Source organism: Sceloporus occidentalis, unplaced genomic scaffold (genome assembly GCF_023333645.1).
Source record: "Sceloporus occidentalis isolate IW3139 unplaced genomic scaffold, rSceOcc1.0.p SCAF_2, whole genome shotgun sequence".
Classification (NCBI taxonomy): domain Eukaryota; kingdom Metazoa; phylum Chordata; class Lepidosauria; order Squamata; family Phrynosomatidae; genus Sceloporus; species Sceloporus occidentalis.
The window spans coordinates 178,067,772-178,090,097 of NW_028316982.1; the positions used below are offsets into that span (position 1 = coordinate 178,067,772).

Below are 22,326 nucleotides of genomic sequence, written 5' to 3' on the forward strand. Positions count from 1 at the left end.
TGATTAGGAGCTTCTCTAGCCTAAGACAAGCCAAACATAGAAATGGGAACACTAGCAAAGCAAAGAATGTGTTCTATCACCAAGCTACAGTCCTTCTGCTCAGCAAAATAGATACTTCAGATTCTAGGCCTTTGCTCAAAATCTCAACAGCTTCTATTTTATAAGAAAAAGACATGTGCCTGAAATGCAATGTGCAAAACTTATGAGAAAATTAAAAATTAAAAATATATTTACATTCACATACACATTCTGAGATGCTCTGAGAAGCATGGCGCTCTAGCTACTCTCAGAAAAATTCAAAATAGGGAATGATGAAATAGTAAGGTTACCAGATATACAAATATATGAGCTGTGAAGTGATGTCTTCCTGCATAAAAGCAAAATAATTCACAGGAACGTAGTTCTTAGAAAAGCAATAAATTGTTGGCTAGTAATTAAAGTGTTGACTAGGACAACTCCTCGCTTGGCCATGGAAATCCACTGGGTGACCCTGGGCAAGGCACGGCACACACTCTCAGTCTCAGAGGAAGGCAAAGCCAACCCCCTTCTGAACAAATCTTGTCAAGAAAACCTTGTGATATGTTTGCTTTAGGGTCGCCACAAGTCAGAAATGACTTGAAGGCACACAACAAGTGCCTAATTAAAAAAGGGAGATTGATGCACATTTAGTAAGCTTGATATAGTTTACTAAACTGAAAAGATCCAAGTTAAAAACCTCAGCAACTTTATGAAATGATTAATCACACATGTCAAATTAAAAACTCTGAAAACAGACGTACTGTATTAAGGAGAAAACAACTGACAGGATGGAAGACTTTCTCATGGGATTATAGAAACTTTCAAAAAGGGAGTAATTCAGCATTTTTGATTTGGCAGATTAGGAAAAAAAAACATGATTAATTTGTAGTACTTCAAATCCAACCTCCCTTGAGGTTTGCTGGTGCTTCAACTCCCTGCTCTTTTGAATCTCATGGATTTGGGGTGTCAGAAATTATTTATTTTGTTTTCCATCATCTATTTATTCTTAATTTACACTCTGATTTTAAAGCACACACCCAATTTTTTAAAAAATAAATTCTAATTACCAGACCTGGCCTTGGGCTAAAAGCAAAGTAGGTTAATCCAACTGAAATTTAGGACGATTATGTTGGTTGTGAAAAATAAATCCAATTCATTTCAAAAAAGGCCACTTTGAAAAAATATCTGCATCACACAGTTTCATATCATTTTAATTGTCATGGTTTTAGCCTAAGTAATCCTGAGATGTATACAGTTGTTTAGTGAGATGCTTAGAATTCTTTGCTAGAGATGTCTATATACCTACACTAGAAACTCCAAGGTATTCTGAGAAGAGAAAATGAAGGTTAAATTAATTCTGTACTACAGAGATACACTATGAGACCAATATTGGATTTAACCGTTGCTGTTAACTTTGTGGTACATAGCAATTTCAGACATAAGCTACAAAGCTATAACTCTTTATATATTTGGACACTGGAAAGATCAAGGGTTTTGTGTGTGCGCGTGCGTGCGTGTGTTTGTTTCAATAAGAAGTTTTAGAAGACTCTCCACATCTCATCCCTCTGCACAGCATAATTAAGACCTACCAATTTTACAAACATTGTTAAAAAGTTTCTTCTATAAGTGAACTCCTGTTTTGAAAAGTTGCAATGCTTTTCAGACCAGTTTAGCAAATTTTCACCAGCTTTTCAACTGGGAGCTTGCAAACCCAGGTGAAAGGAAAAACAGGTTCATATAGAAAGAAAATAACTGGTCTGAATATCACTGAGAATTTTATAAATACTGCATTCCCCTCCCTCATCTACCATTTTGCTTGCTAAATAGATGGCTCTGTTAAATAAATTGCACTCCAAGTAGTACTTTGGGGAAAAACAGGAGACTTCTGTGAAAAAAATCTGAAACAAAAGATTACTGTTTAACAATATGGTGGATTTATTTAAATAATGCCAATTTAAATAAATGAATTAAACCATGTTCCCCACATTATAATTTCCTGATCAAGCATGCATACTGGTAATTTGTGCAACTACATAGAGCCTGTCTACTATTTAGCAGCATAATCTAAAACCTTTGATCATACAGCCCACATGCTGTTTCTATTACAGGTATCTCTACATAAAGGTAAGATTAGTGTGTGTGTGTAAAATTAATGGATTAGTGCTTGGCTCCCTGTATGTATCCAGGAATACTAAGCAATTTCACTTGGTCATCAAGTAAGAGCATAGTCAAATCACAGAGAGCTCACAGTGACTGGACAGAACATGAGGACAAGAATAAATAGTCTTTCATGGTTAGGAGGATCATAAATATTCAACACTGATTGTTACGTTACATAAAACAACTACAGTTCTCCCTCCACATTTCTGGCCTTGAAATTCACGGTTTTTTGATTATTTGTGAGGTCAAGGCCTCCACGACTACTCCGAGACCCTTTCCCTGCCGAGGGAGCAACTGATGAGGGAAAGGCGGGAGTCTCCACCACCCCCGCCCAAAAAACCCTTTGCCTGCCCGATTGCTACCTGGGCTGCCCACAGAGTGATCAGGGACGGAAAGGTAGGAGGAACGTCCACCCCCCAAAACCTTTCCCTGCCCCATTGCTTCCTGGGCTGCCCATGGAGCGATCGGGGAGGGAAAGGTAGGTAATCTCCATTTTCAACCCCTGTACCGGTCCTAAAAACAATATTAAACAGCCTCAGCTGTTGCCTTGGTGGAAAAGGGCACATGCAGCCTCCTAGTTTGGCTTGGAGCTATGTAAAGGTGGGGGGAAAGGAGCATGCACCCCTACTCCTCTTCCTCTGCCCACTGCTCTCTTTACTTGACTTCTGAGTGAGAGAGAGTTATTCACATTTTTTTCCACATTCATGGGGGTCTTGTTCCCCTAACCACCCCAAATGTGAAAGGAGAACTGTATATAGCATCAGGCAGAAGAACTCAATAGATGTACCTGGTGAGACACATAATTCCATTCTGAATCCCTATGTCTCTGATGTAGGAATGCACAGATTACACTCTCATTTTTTTAGCCCAGATAGGAAAAGATCTCATCATGATGTCCCAATGACAAAAATTCATCAACCACATCAGGTTTTTTTACATTTTTTAAAATAATCTTTATTAGTTTTTTTTAAAGAATTCTTTAAAAACATAAACTATCGAGAAGAACAAAGCATACCACAAAAGTCACCTTAGTACATGTAACTCAAAAAGAATAACGAAAGAAATATTTCATATTGTCTTCTTTTCCTGCCTTCTATTGAATTTCTTCTGTTTACTTATACTATATTGAGATCACCCAATAGTGTAAACTATAAATCACATATAATTATAATAAACATAAACATACTTCATCTGATAGGAAGTATTCATAGTCTCAGCATGATTACAAAGTTCATCCGATTCTAATATAGAAAATGTCATTATCTCGCTTTTTATTATCCTTTTCTTTACTCCAGACCAATCGTAAAGTCATTTCCCCATTTTCCTTTCAGAAATTTAATCAGTAGGCTCCATTGTTTTTCAAATTTACTCATAGGTTTCTTTTTAATTAAATGTGTTAATTTATCAATTTCTATAACCTCATGACTGGTTTATCAACCAGTCATTCAAATTTGGTATTGTTTTCTGTTTCCATTTCTTTTTTCACATTTTCATGTCTTTCAAAAAAAAAAAATTCATAAAAACACCACCAAAATAGTTTTGTTCAAAAAATATTTTTTAAGGAAACTAAAATGCTCACCAACATCAACAATTTAAGATTTGTAGATGACACCATATAATACTAAGAGAAAATAGTAAAGTCTTAGTATGATTACTGTAGAAAGTCAAGAAAGAAAGTGCAAAGACAGGTTTACAGTTGAGCATTAAGAATGCAAAAATAATGACCATAAATTTACATAGCTTTAAAATTGAGGATGAAGACATTGAAATAGTTCTAAATAGTTTTAGAACTACCTAGATTCAGCCATTTATCAGAATGCAGAGTGCAGTCAAGAAATCAGGAGATGGATAGCAGATCATCTACATGGTAGAAATAATGCACTTTAGCACCACTTTAAGTGTTGTAGCTCCATCCTATGGAATCCCTGGATGTGTAGAAGGTCTTTAGCCTTCTCTGTCAAAGAGTGCTGGTGCTCCACAAAACTACAAATCCCAGGATTCTGCACAACGAAGGCATGACAGTTAAAGTCATGCACCATTTCTACAGTGTAGATGCACCCTAGGACTTGGAAGGGCAGCTATGAAGGAACTAAAGAAGATCCTGAAGTGATCTTCAGTAAGAGACTAAATAAGCATACAGCTATATCATAGAATGACATTACTAGGCTCCATCCATGTTTGAACTGGATTCAGTTAGATTCATTCTTTCTATGATATGGATGGTACTGAATGGCTCAGATACATGCCTAATAATGTCACTGAGTTGGCAAGAAGTGAAGTTTTAACTAATCATTTTGTAAAGTGCAAAGGCACTTTTACAGCTGAACATCAAGAAAACAAAAGTTATGACTACAAACAATCTACATAATTTTAAAGGAGATGATGAAGGGATCAAAATAATTCAAAATATTCCATACATAGGCTCAAGCATCAATCAGAGTGGGAAAATAGCCAATAAAACAGAAGAACACTAGGACTTGGAAAGGCAGCTATGAAAGAACTAGACAAGATTCTGAAGTGTAAAGATATTTCATTGAATACAAAAAGTTAGGATTATCCACGCCATTGTATTTTCCATTTCTATGTATGGCTGTGAAAGCTACCCAGTGAAGAAAGCAGATAGAAAGATAATCAACTCATCTGAATTGTGGTGCTGGAAAAGAGTTCTATAGAAACAGTGGACTGCTAAAAAGACAAATAAATGGGTCCTAGAGCTTCCCATAGAAGCCAAGATAATTAAACTGAGATGGCCATATCATATGAGATGACCATATCATTAGAAGACATAACTCAAAGGAAAAGATAATAATGCTTGGTAAGGTAGAAGGCAGTAAGCAAAGACCTCATTACAAATTATAGACTCAATCAAGAAAGCCACAGCCCTGAGTCTGCAAGACCTAAATAGGATGGTTGAAGAGGGACTTTGAGTCATTCACTGGACTGCAATTAGTCAAAGTCGGCTTGAGAACAATTAACAATAACGTTTTCTCTGTACACAAGGTTTATGTGTAACCTCCCCAAATATTTTTGCACAAATGAATTTTCTATCAAAAGTCCTGATTTGTGAAAAATACTCCCCCACACAAAATGCCCTTCACATAATCTTGTCCAGAGGGAAGGAAATCTTTGGAAATCTTTGTTCTTGCTTGTACGAATCAAATGTGTGAAGCTTTACATCTCTGCTCCAAAGATCTACCAGGTTGTGGTTCAAGAAGGCACTCCAAAATAATAAATGTCATTGTTGCATTATATTTAAAGCTGTTGACCTCCTGAATCAAATTCCCTCTCAGTTTCTTCATTTCATTTAAAAAGCAGACCTTAACTTCACTTGACTGATAAAAGTGTCAAGGCTTCTGTGTTGATGGTAACATGCTGGTATTACATTTAGACATGAATGTAGTCTTCTGTATTATATTTTGATTTCACTATACTGTCCTGAAATGTTTTGATTTTTTTGCTTCAAAAAGATTTTTTAAAAAACCTGTTCATCAGTCTGACTGATTTATACTGGAAAGTCACAAAAAATGATCAGGTATAACATTATTATTATTATTATTATTATTATTATTATTATTATTATTATGCTTTATTTATATAGCGCTGTAGATTTACACAACGCTGTACATATAAACAATACAATAGATAAAGTAAACCTGCCCATGGCGTACAATCTAAGAAATAATAGCATAATTAATATAAATAATACATAACAATACAGGAAAGGGTTCAATAAAGTAAAGCAGGCAACAAATTAAAAATATCAAATTGCAAATAATAGTCATGCAATGACTGAGAACGCTTCTCTGAACAGGATGGTCTTCAACTCAGTTTTGAAACTGGTTAAAGAAGTGATGACCCGTGAACTGATTAAAGAAGTGATGACCTGTGATGACATGAACTGATGCTACTGTCTAACAAACATTGTACAGAAGTTTCCTTCTTAAGGTTTTTTTTTTAATTTCCCAGAATCTCCATGTATACACAGAGAAGGTATTCTCTATGTCCTCTGCAGGCATTCTTCTTCCCATGTGTTTGGTAGCAAATCTGTAGAGAAGCAAGGCACTCTACTTAGCTCTACTGCTTCCAGCACATCTCCACTTGCTGGAGGATAAATGTCTGCAGCAGGGAGTTTTCTGTATTTATGAAGACTCTTCATGTAGTTTAGAACCCTGAAGGAGCAGGAATCTTCTTTCTCGGAGTTAGAAACAAACAACATCTATAGAAGCAACATGATTTTCACCCCTCTATAGACTTTTGAATTACCTTACAGAGCATAAATAGCACTGGATGCCTGAAAAGGTATCATATTACTTCATCAACATTTGACATGACTTTCTCTTTGTGAAGCATGTATCAAAAAGCCTACAGAATCACTATGAAACTCAGCTAATGTGCATATTCAGCATAACCCTGTCTTTGGGTTCGTAGATGTTTCTTCAGCTAGAGAAGAACCAATTGACTTTTGATTTCCATTTTCCAGGTTTTCTTCCCATGCAACTGGCCAAAGAAAGCAATGATCTATGCTGCTTTAAACACACCAAAAACCTATGAATGTCTGAAATCAAATCCATTTCACCAATTTGAATTTGAAAACACCTTAAGAATACAAGGTTCATCAATTAACATCCTTGGATATGTACCAGGGCCTAGTGCTGATGGTCAACTGAGACCAGCAGTCTACATCAGGGGTAGGCAACCTGTGGCCCACGGGCCGGATGTGGCCCGGCGAGGCCTTGGGACCGGCCCCAGCCCGGTCCTGCCGCCGATTGCCGCCGGGGCCTTTGGCATCTCGCGCGAGGGGCATGGTGGGGCAATTGTCTATAGAAGCCTCAGAAACATGCATTTATCTTAACATTTTTTTAAAAATCAGCAAATTTTTTCGCGTGTCCTCCATTTTTTATTTAAAAAGTGCCCTCCATCTGAAAATTTTGTCCTACATTTGTCCCGGTTTATTTATTTATGTAATTTTTTTAAAAAAATTATTTATTTATTTATTTATTGGCTTCGGCCCCCCAGTTGTCTGAGAGACAGCAACCCGGCCCCCGGCTCAAAAGGGTTGCCTACCCCTGGTCTACATGCTGTGCTGCTACAGATTTGCTGCTATCCATTTATATTTCAACTGCACCAATGCCCTCTGGTTCAAAATGACGGACAAGAGAAAGATTTATGGCAACTATGGCACTGAATTTTGGGGAAATTGAGGCAATTTCATTGTGACCTACCAGGCGTATTGGACAAAATTTATTTTACATCGCCTTCATCAATGAGAGCCAAACATCCATGGTGCTTTTCACACCTAACTGTAGGCATTTTTGTTTGGCCTCACCTAGAACTTAAAAGTAATCAGTAACAGTGTCACTGTGATTCAGGCTTTGCTTTCACTGAAGTGGCAAACCAGTGCCTGGTCTATACCATTTCTGATTGCATGTGGGAACTCACAAGCTTACATTTGTTCAATGACAACAAAAAATCCTGTACATTTATAGCTAGCATGAAAATTCAATCCCTGGAATACTGATTGCTTTTGCTCAGGGATTTTTTTAAAATGCTTTGGCACAGCAGCATGTTTGTTCAATCATGCAAGTCCCGGTCTGAATTTTACTGATAGGCTTGCCATATGTCAGAGCCGCCACCACCGCCGCCACCACCACCACCCCCCTTTTGAAACTTGTTTCCCATTTATGACACCATGTTTATCATTAGATGAAATTTCTATAGAATTAGACTGAAACTCCATCCTGACCAATGAAACCTAAATATAATATATAATGGCAGGTCACATCAGACAGGACTTTAAAACTATGGCCCGGTACAGACTGGCACTTTGTGCTGGCCTGGGGCCAAAAGTAGGGCTCGGGAGAGCGGACTGCCCACACACTCCCGAGTCCTACTGCATGCCACGGGCACTATCTTGCCACACTGCCGTTTACACGGCACATGAGACAATGATGTGCTTCGTACACCGCACCCAAACAGCACGGCGCTCCAAGGCGCTCATGGCATCTCAGCAGTGGTGTACGTTTCGCAGCTCCTTTTTGCCAGCACATCATTGCTGCGCCATTTGGTTGACAATCCAGGCGAGAAAAGGGCGGCCTCTGTCCACCCCTTTCTCCTAATCTGTATAAGCCCTATGTTTGGTAAATGATCATTACAGAGAACACAGTATAAGAACCCCTTACTCACCTTCTGATGTCTAATATGGATGATGAAGAATTCTATCCTAATGATACAAAAGCTCTTAGGAATTTAGGCAAACAACAAGTTGCTTCCTATTTATGACACCATATTAATCATTAGATGAAATTTCTATAGAATTAGGCAAGACTCCATCTTGACCAATAAAACTTAATTACAATATATACTGGCAGGTCACATCAGACAGGACTTTAATGCTATGTTTGCTAAATGAGGAATTTAGAGAACATAGTGTAAGAACCCCATAATAATCTTCTGATGTCTAATATGGATGATGAGGAATTCTATCCTACTGATACAAAAACTCTTAGGAATTTAGGCAAACAATTAAAAAAATTGCCAAATTTTATCCAAAAAGCAGCTAGAGATGTACCATGATGGACAGTTTTTTTAAATGTTTCCTTACAATACATAAGCTTCAAATAAAACAAATATATCCTAATACTATAGACAGAAAAGAGAATACTAACATTTTTAAAGACAGGACAAAGATGTACTGAGTAATTTTTAGAAACTCAGTTTATTTGCTAAACTGACATTTCAACAAGCTGTATAAAAGAAGGCATGACTTCTATTAGTAAATTCAATGAGCAGTGCTTGTGTTACAACAGGAACCAGAACAGAATAAAAAATAGAAGACAAAACTGATAGTAGTCAGTGTCTATCTCCCTGCCATTTAACTCAGTCCCCATTCCCCACTCCCAGCGCATACACAATACTTTTATCAAGCATGGCTTTATGAACAATTACTTAAAGCTATTCAACCTAGGAAAAAAGCAGGTACTCATCTGTCTCATCATAAGAACATTCTAAATAGTTGATGAGTTACTTATCGGTTTACCATCTCCAAGGTAAAATCCATTCCAAACTGTTTGGTATAAATGGCCTTAAAGAATCATACCAGGAAATCGATTAATTCTCAGGCCTCTCTCTCTCTCTTTCTCTCAGTCTCAATCTCTCTCTATTTTTTAGATCACAGTATGGCAAGCTGTTGTGTGATTGTTCTTTTTATATACCTTTCAAAAAGCAGGAGCATGGCTTTATTAGGTATGACTTATAATATGACATATACTAGCAATTGCCCTCACATACAGATTCTGTCACAAGGACCACTAGAAATGTGCCATGAATAGCAGTGAAGTAAAAGTAGATGCCATCCATATGTCTGATTTCATGCGGTGCTGTACCTGATGCTATTGCATGGGCATCACAGCTGTGCATAACATGTATACTGGTGTAAAGAAAAGCACAGGTTATGTAGCTGTTTCTCCTCTGCATTTTTATGAGTGCATAGAGATATACTCAAGTGGGTTGTTGTTATGCACCTTCAAGTTGACTCCAACTTATGGCTACCATATCCTAGGGATTCCTCGGCAGGATTTAGTTGAAGTGGGTTTGCCACTGGCTCCCTCTGAAGCTAAATGAGTATTACTTATCCAAAAACTCCCAGAGGATTTCCATTGCTGAAGAGAAATTTGAACTCTGTTGTCGCAGAGCCCTAGTCCAAAATTTGAACTGGTACATCATGCTGGCTCTGTGAAGGGTGTATGGAAAGAAAAAGAGTCAAAGTCAATTAAGGCCCGTTCTAGATGGGCCTTTAATACACCCCCATCACGTGCTAGGGGTTGGCTGAGGACCTAGCATCCATACCGGCCTCACCCCTAGCATGTGATGGGGGCGTAAAAATGGTGGCGCCCTATACACATGGGCACTGCCATTTTTACGTGCGGACGCTTAGCGTCTGCACGTCCCCCTGCGCTTGCAACGTCACAAGTGCGCCATTTGCGCACTCAAGTGTCGCAAGCGCAATGCAAAAAGAAGCCACTTTTGCAGCTTCTTTTTCCACTGCCAGGAAGCCTCCCTGTTTGGAGGCTGAGGCTTCCCAGCGGCTGAAATGGAGGCGGCGGCAGACTGCCCTTTTTGGGCAGTCTGTAAACCACCTAAGAGACCTGAAAAAGCAGTGATGGACAAAATTTGTCAAATTCACTTTAAGAGTGTTTGTGGGATTCCCTACATTAAGTTTTTCCCATTCAGTCCACTGCCTGCTGAAATACAGGTTGTCACAGGCATCATTCTGTCCTAATGTTGCTTGGTTTAAGCTGCACATGAAAACATATTTGTGGAACAAGGTAACATGAACATTCAGGAGACACCTAGATATATTTCTCTGTAACATCTGAACCAATGCCTGGATAATATTTCAGAAAACTGTAGGTTAAGAAGCTGGTTTTGTTTATACAGGCAGCAGGAAAACAATAAAAAGAATTTAGACTATAGTCAACAAACTGAAGATTGCCTTTTCTCGTGCTGCACATACTAGAGAACTTGCCAGAAGGCTCTTGCATATCTTTCTCAAACAGTGAAAAGGTGTAAAGATGTAAATGACATTCACAGTGATTTTATGAGAGAGGAATTTTGTAGAGGGGCATATATGGCCAAAAGAGTCAGTCAGGCTAAGACACTGGTTTTGGATGCCAGTGGAAAACTCTAGGAACAGCTTCTAATGTTATAACCAACCATGTACATTGTTACTGCTACTAAACTGTGAAATATCACATGATATTTCTTCCTTGTTCAGAAATAAGAAACTGAATTGCTACTTAGTGCATCATATTTATTTTTTCCAACCTTGGAAGATGTATCAGTGATATTTTAATGGCAATTTTCTTCAAATTTCCAAGACAATGGGAAAGAAATGAAGTCTAAAGGGGATTTCATTTTATTTTTTGCAAAAGGAGCTACTACACTTAAAACTATTAAGATTTAATTTGATAAACATAACTCTGAATAGAGAAAATACAACCTGGCATCAGTGATGCTGTGGGAAACAATTCCTTCTGTTTCATTTGACTTTCATGCAGTAGCTCTTCTTTGGTTATTGGAAGGTCCAGGGCAGCCCGAATGATCTCTGCTCCCTCCAATGCTTTTTTGCCCATTGCTAAGGATTTCACATTCCAGGTATAGGTTTTCCCATACCTTTGACAGATTTCTTGGTACACAACAGTATAAAGACGTTCAGTATCTGAGGAAGAAAAGCAAATTCACATGAGTGGTACTGTATCAGAATAATTGATCACAGTTAAGGAAAATCTAGAAATAGATGACTTAGCTACATAAGAGAATTTTTTTCCCTGTCTTTTAAAAATCCAGCAGCATTCCGCTTGCAAGCTGAGAAGCAATACATGATAGGACAATAAAACATCACAATATGGTGTGATTCTCTTGGGAGGCGGAGAGGGGCTATATCTTCGATCATACCATTTGGGACAGCTATGTATAATTTTAACCTGAAAACTGCCTTGCACATTTATAATTATGTATGTGCAAGCAAAGCAATGCCTTAATTGGGAGTTGATTTTTATCATGGAATTAAAGATGACAAATGAACAAGGAAGTTCATTACTGAAGGGATATCATTACATATTCTATTTAAACTATAAAATAATTTATTTTTCCAGCCTTTGAACAGGACTTTAAAAGTTCTTCAAAAGATACACTTTTCATAAAATTGCCAGTGGCAGCACAACTTCTACATCTGACTGTATTTACATTACAGCCCTATAACCTATAATGAAGAGAGTTTAAGAACAAGTAAGTTCTCCTCAGGCCACGTTCATACACATAACATTTCTGCCTAAGGATCCAATCATCTTTTGAATTTATTTCCAAAAATGACAGACATAGCCATCAAAATATACTCTGTACCAAGGATCTTAAAAGCAATTTTGTGAGTACCCATTGCCTTTTCCTGTTCAATAAGAAAAGTACCAATCACATCTTTTCAGTGTAGAGATCCACTATGCAGTACATTTTCAACCAGCTGTATATGTACCATTCATGGGACACAGAAGTAGTCTATGTGAGACCCTTCTGGTTTAGTCATAACAATAAAAATAATTTCCAGTAATACCAATGCAATTTTTAATTTATGTTATTTGTATTTAATACTTAATACAGCACTAAAATCGATCTTCAGTAGTGTTTCTACCATTTCCCACTACTAATGTAATTATTTTGTCTGTATTTCCTCCCAACAATACCACCAAATTTTTTAAATGCCTTTAAAACATACAATTAATGATAAACAGTAGCATTCCTATACAGCTATGACAAAAAGGGAGAAGTTAGGTTTTTGACAGAATTACCGATGGGACTTCAAATACAAAAGGCTGAATACTGTACCATTTCACAATACAGTTAGGAAATTATGCTTAGCTACTGATGGCTCATATTGCAACTAATGTTTATCTATATTTTCCCACAAGAACCAGTCTGGGATAGTGCTTTGATTGTTGGACCAGGAGTGCCAGGGTTTGAATCTGTGCTCAGCCATGGAAATCCACTGGCGAAATCTGGGCAAGTTATACCCTCTCAGCATAAAGGGATGACACTGGCAACCTCCTCTGAAAGAAAGAAAGAAAGAAAGAAAGAAAGAAAGAAAGAAAGTGCCAAGAAAACACTAGGTCCAGAAATGGGAGTCAATCTTTAGGTACATAACAACAAATGTATAATCATTTTGACTTTTTTCTCCCTGATTATGTTTTGAAACTTCAAAATTTTAGATGCAACAGCATTCTCTATCAGTTTGGTGTCATCTTTAAATATCAGAATCAGGTTTTAAATTATCAAAAATGATGTTAATATATCCACGAATGTACCTTTGAATCACTAAACATATATAAATTGAACATGTATGTTAATAACATACAACTGAGAAATGTGTATTACAAGTGGCCTGACATTTTATTATCTTATGGCTCTTACAGCTCAACTAATTTCTTATTAATATTGCAGACCCTGTGTTGTGTCATCTGTCAACACATGGCATATATTTCCTTCTTATAAAAGAATACAATAAATATGCTCAGAGGAAGAACTTGGTCAGTTTGTTCTGGTGACTTCACCTTAGAGAATAAATATGAAGAAATGAATACATTCAACAATATTGCACACCAAGTTACAGTAAGTGTATGTGTAACACAGACTTGAGGTACTAAAAACGGGCACTAAAATATGCAGAAACTAATTTTAAAAATCCATGCACAAAAAGTAAGATGTTAAACAACAGGATTATTCGCAGGTGAGTTTTCAACATTCTGGGCAGATTCCACAGCATTTCTGGAAACAAAATTTTTGAAGGCCTGTTTTTAACCTGAACTCAATTTTTGTTAATCTGAGGACAAGTCAATTTCATGTCATAAAATGACAGGATGGTCTCTAAACCATAAGTAGTCTTAAGTAAGGAAAAGGAGAGATTCAGAGAAAGTGTTAAGCACCTTTCCACTGTAATCATGGCTGCCTCAAAAGCACAATACTGATATAACATGTTTCTCCCAGTAAGTGCAAATTCAAGTGACTTGGCTCTGAATGCTGCCAAGACTGATAGCCTAAGGATGCAAACAAACAACAACACAAAAACCTCTTCACTTGGCATTTCTACATGAAGCTCTCAGCAATGTTATGTGGAGCAGATTTGGAAGCATAATGATTAAGATGTCTGCTTCTGAATTCTATTCTGTTTCCTGAGTGCTGAAAATATACTGCTTCAGTTTAAAAGAATCACTGATCTACTTAAGGAGGGGGGGGGGGGAAGCTAGGCATTTTATGTTCTTCAGTGATATGCCAAAATGTATAAATAAACTGCTTGTGACTTTGAATTTGCACAGAAAAAGCATTCTTTGTCACTATAGTGCGGTACAGACCATGCAAAAGCGCCGTGCTGGCGCTGATTTTAGGGTTAGGGATCGCCTGGCAACCGCACGGTCCCTAACCCTAACACGGTGTGGCGTTGTAACAATGGCAGTGCCCCGTGTACACGGGTGCCACTATTGTTATGAAAGTGCCACGTGGTGCACTCGTTACATCGTACCTTTGGTACAAAAAGAATCCGTTTTTTCTGGGTTCTTTTTCTTGCAGAGGGAAGCTGTGCGGTTTGGCGATTGATGCTTCCCTCCAGAGGAAATTAGACCGCCAGCAGGCCACCCTTTTTGGGTGGTCTGTCCCGTGCCTATATTTCCACTCATATTTAGGCAAGGGCTGTAGATGGAAACTTTCACTGGCTTTCTTGAAAATATGCTCTGAACAAGAAGGCAGAGGGATGATAAAAATAATGTCTCCCTCTTTCCACTGATGGGATCTTCCACTAAATCTTGGATTGGTCTCTAGTCCTTTTGTGCATGGAAGACCACCTGAGATCCATTTTAAAAATATATACTATGAAGTTGGAATGTGTTTCTACCTTGATTACACTGAAATTGTTGATATATTTTTACATTATACTTTCACAATGGGTTGGATCTTGTCCTGTTTTAATAAAGTCACGCATGACTTAATGTCCATTGTTTTTAATGGGTCTGCTCTAAGAACAAACCAAGTCTGACTTAAAGAAGTTTATAAATTTTAGAACCTGAGTATAACATTCATTCATCAAATTCTTTATCAGACTTCATTTCATATTGTACCTAATATTAAAAGTATTTCAAAATGCTACATATACAATTCAGAATACTGAATTGCAGAATACTGCACTTGAAGACATATTATATACATACAGCACTACAGCAGCTAAATTCAACTTTTCCTAATACAAATTCTGAAATCTGGCCATCTCCTAAATGGGATGATTTGCATGTAAACAGATTAAGCCATAGCTACAATTAAAAAGAGCCAGTGTGATGTAGTGGTTTGAAGGTTGGACTGTGACACTGGAGACCAGGGTTCGAATTTTGGCATGAAAATCTTGAAATAGGTTTGCCTTGGGTTTGCTATAATTTGGAAATGACTTGAAGGCACATAGCAACAGTTACAACCAACATTTTTTTAAAAAAAAATCGCACTAAAATAGATTGAGAGCTACAAACTGAATATCAAATTGCACACCTTCCTACAAGTTCCCTCGAATCTGAACCTTTTGATTTTGCGGATTACACCAAGTGTCTTAGAATTGGTTTGTTTTTAATGGAAAACTGCTGGGAAAATAGTTGCCCCTTCTCACATTATCTTATGTGGACAACAAACAGGCACAGCCTGCGCTTTCCTTTTCATCAGGGTGACTCATTTAATCTCTCCAGTATACATTTGTTTCACAGCAATTTTCATAGCAATCCTTTTATGCAACGAAGACTGCTCTGGAGGTGCCGCAACGTGTGAGAAAGTCAGCCACAGTAAAACTGCAGATAAAATGACAGAAGTGCTGGACTGTTCAATTTGTGATCCAGCACAAAGAAAAACAAATATCATGAAATGGACCTAGAGAGGCTAATTGGAAAAAAAGCCTACAGTGCTGGTATGAGTATTTATAAATTAAACCACTCAAACTCCCTAAATTGGAGCACTTACCTACTTTTTGGTATCCTGTAGCATGTATTCATTATTATAATGAACAGCCTTTCTATGTTTGCATTCACTCATACATTTTAGCACTATATTTAAAATTCTACATGCCTAAAGAAAGAGAGTAGAGGCATGCAACAGTGATAAATGCAATCATATTGATCCAATTTTATTTAAAAATTAGTTGGATTGATTCAAAATACAAAGACTCAAATGTTTAAATACTGTTCCACTTTTATTCCCGAAATGAATACAGGTAATGATTGATCACAAGATTTAGTAGTTGCCTTCTTCAAAGGGAGAACACATATAGTCTCCATTCACAGCAAAGCAAACTGTTAAGAACACTGTGGGCAAAGCATCATCATCAAAGTTTGTTTAAGTTCAGGATTCTTTTAAAGAATCCCAGTCTTAAGTGATCCATGAGAAACTGGTAGACCAGAGCCAACAGATACTCTTCTATCACCTATTGGTAGCTATGTACAGTATGATGTTGGTATCTGCTAATATTTGGTTCCAGGATCCTGCATGAATAACAAGATTTGTGGATGCTCAAGTGGATATGGCATAGTGGATATGAAGGGCTGACTGCAAGCACACCCAGAGATGTACAATTTCCGAACATTTGGAAGAAATGGTCTCCTTTAACTCTAGAAAGACACAACATGGGAGGCTTTAATATCTAATAGTTACCTTAGGAGCATAAAATATATTACATGTACCTTGATTTTCTGTTTCAAAACCAAAGAAGAACACACCACCACACTCCAAGGGGGTGTATTCCACTGTTGAACAACTTTTACTCTCAGGAAGTTCTTTCTAATGTTAGGTGGAATCTCTGGATTAGGTGGAATCTCTGGAGCAGTGAAAACAAGCTTGCTCCATCCTCAATATGTTGTTGTTGTTGCTGTGTGCCTTCAAGACATATCTGACTTGTGGCAACCCTAATTTTTGACATGTGCCTCCAAGTTGTTTTTGACTAATGATGACCCTGAGGCAAACATATCATAGGACTTGACAAGGTTCTTCAGAGGGGATTTGCCATTCTGAGGCTGAGAGAGTTTGACTTGCCCAAGGTCACTCAGTGGGTTTTTATGCTCAGGCAGAGAATCGAACCCTAATCTCCAGAGTCACAGTCCAACACTTAAACCGCTACATCACACTGGCTTTCATGGAAATCCTATTATGAGTTTTTCTCGGCAAGATTAGTTCAGAGAAGGGTTGTCATTGTTTTCCCCTGAGTCTGAGAGAATGGGACTTGTCCAAGGCCACCCAATCGGTTTCATGGCCAAGCAGGGAAACAAACTGTGGTCTCCAAAGTCATAATCCAGCACTCAAACCACTACTCCATGCTGGCCTTGAAATATTTAAACATGGCTATCAGGTCACTTTTAAACTTTGTCTTCTCCAGACTAAGCAGACCCAGCTCCCTAAGTCACTCCTCACAGGACATGCTTTCCAGAACTTTCACCATTTTGGTCACTTTGGCCCTGGTTCGACTACACCACTGAGATATAATGCACTTCCACCAGGTAATCAGACTGCTCTGCCATCTTGGATCTCCCCACCATCATGACCTAGTGGCTAATAATTTCTGCATTCTTCTCTTCCTATCTCCCCCTCAGCTGCTTTACAGCCGAGGAGCAGGTATTCTTACTGTCCTCCTCCAGAAGCCAAGACTGGTGAAAATAAGGCAAGGCTAGAGACTATTGAGTGTGAGCAGCTACTACAAAGGGAAAGAGAGAAATTATGAGTGAGAGCTAGAAAGCCACACTGGAAGCCTCTTACTGGTCCTTGGAGCAAAGAATAATTGCATTGGTCTCTTTGTTAATAAAATCCACTTATTTATGCAAAATGAATTTTGAGGATACCTAGTTACCTCAAGCAAGCTCTACATCAGCATCCAGTCATAAGCACAGTTTGAGAAGAAAGCATTTCAAGTATAAATGCTGTTCAATAAAAGGACAGAAATCCTGCAACAGCTATTTCTTTTTCCCTTTTAAAACAACCACATCCAGATTTTTACGGACCTAACCTCCACCAGACAACATCCCATAGGCCATCTAGTTTCATTAATTAGGCCTCTAGACAGTGCTTTTCAAAGAGAGATGGGAAACTGAAGCACAAAATAATTATAATATATTCCATTAACAAAATTGTTTGGTGAGGGATGTAGGGTTTTTTTTACTTTTTAAAAGCAGCTAATACACTATAAAGCATAAACATCTACAATTGGAAGAGAAAGTACCTAAATAACATCAAGAAGGGAAAAAAATAATACTCCCATACAAAGGACAAATTTTAATCACTACTCTTGTTCAAAGCTTTAAGGGTTTGTTTTTGTTTTTTATTCAGTTTCATTGTTGATGTTGTGTCAGCAAGTATTTCATGCATTGTATTAAGACAACTATTACTTGGTAATGGGAAGCAAAACAACATTTAAGGGTACAAAGAGACATTCAACACAAACTAGTTCATTCAGAAAAGTGCATCTTTCTGCCTCCACTGAATTTTTAGCATAGAAAAGAAACAAAAAATGCTCCAGTGGTTAGATCTGATTTAACTGCAGCTTATTTCAATGAGAGCCTGATTAAGAGCTCAAGGCACAATGGACAATTGTAAGATTGTCATCATAGATAAAATCATTACACAGTATATTTCAATATCTTCCAAAGGAAAATTTATTGGGCAGTGTAACTGATCAATAGAATTCATTTTAGTCAGCCGGCTGAATAACCTTATGGCTTAGCTTTATTTTAACAACTATCTAACTGGTATACTCCCAACTGAACACTGCTTTGTTTTGAGTAGATTAGTAATGCTGTTTATTTTGTACAGCCAATTCACTTTGAGAAATTTCAGATCACCAAAATGTGCATTACTTTTTTAACGTTGGCCTAGCTCTTCAGTTAATCTATATCAGCTAGTATCCACTGTCTTCCTCATTTGACATTACTTCAATATTTGCATATTATGGGACAGATTTGCTTTTTACTATGAACATATTTAATGTTAGTGTCATTATGGGTGTAGTGACACTGATCTGTGCATCACAAAGTATTTTAGTCCACAGGTTACTTAAAAATCTGAAAAATCTGGAGCAAGTGATATTTTCTCATATTTCATAAAAAAATTCTTCTAAATAAGTACTGAAGTATCACTGGCTGCTGGCGAGGTCACTAAGCAAATAGCAACATGGACTTTCTTCTACATCTTTCCATCCTGCCACACAATGCAGACTATCCGATTAACTGCTCCAAAGCTATCCAGACAAGACTGGCAGCTTAGACAGCTGTATATGGTTATCCTGCACATTCTTTACTGGCTTTGACCAGAAGACTTTTGCCCTTTAAATCCAGGAAAGAATATCATATTTGGCTTTTACAGCACTGTGGTCCTTTCAGTTTACCAGATCATAAAATTAGACTACCCAAACAAAACAAAAAAACCCTGTCAAAAGCTGCCATAATGACAAAATGCTGTGATCTTCCTCCTCCCATTCAGCACATTTTGAGTCCTAAAACTGTCAATGAGGTTTACATCGCAACTAGAATCTGTTATGCAAGAAGTGTTTCAAGAAGAAAAGGCTGTTATCTTCTGAAATGTTCAGAGACAGAAGCCCTTATTCTCACTTTATAGTGCACTGAGTCACATGAAGGAGCAGGAACACTGAGCAGGATGGCCTGGCAACTCTGACCTCCTTAGGTGGATGGTGAGAAATAGCTCTATTGATACTCAAACTCTGGACACATAACAGCTCCCAGTTATGTATACAGCTCTATACACAGAGCCCTCTCACACCTTCAGGCTAACATATGGAGGTAATGCCATAACTAAAGGTGTGGAGAAAAGCATAAGGATAAAGCTGAACCAATTTCATACTGTATGATGACAGGAGTGTTTGTTGCCTCTGTGAAAAAAGTATAAAATACAAAAGAAGACTCATACTTCTCGGTATTAAGAAATCCATGGCAAACACATACTGTGAAAGTTTCCCAAGGTATATATTCTCTTTTGGGAGACACAAATCTTTCCCTCACACTTGGCATAGTTTTGCCCTATAGGAACAGCAGTTAACACACTAAAAAGCCTTCAGACAAAAATTCGATCTTAAGGTCCCCATGCATTAATGCTTTTCATTTGAACGCCTGTGTGTGCATCACACAAATGCACATACCTCAAGTATATTATGAAGGGACACACTTCTTACACTGATGCAGTGGTCTGATATTTTAGAATGAACACTGACTCACTTACAAATGATCTGACACCCCAAACTATACTGTAGTTTATACATCGCAGAAGGTTTAATAATTTTGGTATATTCAAATTGGCAAATCTATTTTTTTTTTTTAAGAAACCACTCTCCAAAAAGTAGTACTTTATCCAAAGATATTCAGGGTGTAGTAAAATGGGCCAACTGTCCTCTTTCCAATTGTGCTAATGGAAGCTGCCAGAAAATGTATCCTATTGGATCCTGCTTTCACTTTAAGATTTTGAACTTTTCTGTCTACTTAGCTATGACAGTGAAAAGATAAATAATTAATAAAAAGAACCATGTACAGCTTACAATTCCAGTGTGTTACATAAAACAAAAATAACAACACCACAGAAATCCTAGAAAACTATTTCCTCGCTGTCATTTTTGAATTAAAATGTATCATGTATTACTGCAAGGAAATTATCATATATGACTACATATCCTAACAATTAGATTCCTTGAAATGTTTTAACACCCCCCCACACAGCCACTACTACGGAATTCACTATATTTTGTACCATTCTGTATTTCCAGCCCTCCAAAGGCTTTTCAATTAAGAATGAAACATATTGGTTTATTTCCTAATTATGGGGCTGGAGACGCCCGTTTTTACTCCTGACGGAGGCTGCAGCAAGCAAACGGTGCGGCTTCTATCAGGACTAAAAAGAACCCGCTGAAAGCGAGTTCCTTTCAGTCTGTGCGGAGGGTGCCATGAATGTGCTAATGGTGCATGCACGTGCAGTGATGACGCACATGCGGTGATGTTTAGACGCTACGCCACGCTTGCATCATTATGGTGTGGGGTAGGGCTCAGGGGCATGTGGTCACTCCACACCCCTGAGCCCTAAAATCGGCCCCAGACCGCCACTTTCCAGCAGTCTGTACCAGGCCTGTTTTCTCAAGGTTAAACTGAAAACAGGAAATTAGCAAATGATAGTAGCATTTACTAGATTTACAGTACAGTGCTACCTCGGGTTACGAAATTAATTCGTTCCGCGGCGCCGTTCGTAACCCGATAAATTTCGCAACCCGAAAAGGCGCTGGAAAGCCGCTAGCCGCCCGCTAGCCGCGCTTCACATTTGAATTTCGCGCCGAAAAAAATTTCGTAACCCGAAAAAATCTTCGTAACCCGGAACAGTTTTTTCCTATCTAACTTTTTCGTACCCCGGAAATTTCGTAACGCGAGCAATTCGTATCCCGGGGTACCACTGTATATGCATCAGTGCCTTTCAGGTGAGCTTGCATTATTCTTTAATCTTCTGCCCTGATCATTGCCTGAAACACACAGACCTTCCAAAAAATCAGACTTATCTAAATTTCTATTGATTGATACCACTTTATAGCTGAAATATGCCATATTAAAGATTGTATTTAAAACAAGTAAAATCTATTCAACCCACTATGACATAGGAAGGCAGGCAAAAACTTGTAATACACAGTATGCCAGTCTTAACATGTAATTTATGGAAATCAGACTATGTTTGATATAGAAGAAACCTTTTCAAAGCACATAAAATATAGTGTGGGGTGATACTATTATTATAGTGTAGAGATGAGATTATTTGAAACCAGATAGTCTTTCTACCAGCTAGACAGACTTTCTTCAAGTCTTTATTCATGTTATTTGAGGTTGGTTTTTTTAACAAACTGACACCACACATACACACACACACACAGGAAGTAAATTCACCCATGTGGATCAGAGCTGCCATTTCTGTAGACAAAGACATTATCTTTCAGATTCCTAGTCTTCCAACAGATAACAGACATGCACTTTTGAAATGGGGCCAATTTGTCTCAGAAAGGAATCACAGGAATCCAACAACCAAGTAGCTGTTAATTTGGGATTAGGGAGAGGATGTTTGGGTGTCAGACAATCAGACAATCAGACATCCAGTCAATCTGTTGCAATGACCACAGGCTCTTCTTTCCTTGCAAAGGTGTGAGGTTCTTCTTTAACCCAGAAACATCTCTTTAACCCTTGGTTTGACTACTGGCCCCAATTCTTTCCCTAATACACTCTCTTAATAAGTGACTCAGGCTACGGGCTCCCAGTATCCTTTTTTAATATGTGTTTTATTATTTTGGAAGCATGCTTATGATTTTTTGAGTTATAAATTAATTCAAGCCAGTCTTCTGTAAACAAGGAATATAAATGTTATTTACAGTCAGATCTTAAGTTTGTATCTTTTAACAGTTGGTTTGCAAATTGTGGGGTTACATTATGTACAGCTCTTTACTTGTTACAAACTATTTCTTTTTCTAGTTCCCTCACTGACTGTATTTCAATTCAAGTTTTTTTCTATTTCTTTTTAAAACAAGTTATTATAAGTCCCATTTCATCAGGACTGTGAGCCCTG

The 22,326-nt window shown here is 37.8% G+C and overlaps 1 protein-coding gene across 1 annotated transcript in view; it reads right to left on the reverse strand.

Moving 5' to 3' along the window:
* LOC149319378 (pseudouridine-5'-phosphatase-like) overlaps positions 1-22,326 on the reverse strand; it is an 81,051-nt gene that overhangs the window by 49,804 nt on the left and 8,921 nt on the right. Inside the window, exon 2 of the mRNA XM_089511571.1 lies at positions 11,177-11,395. Coding sequence (XP_089367697.1) covers positions 11,177-11,395 — 219 coding nt within the window. The remainder of the gene's footprint in view (positions 1-11,176; positions 11,396-22,326) is intronic.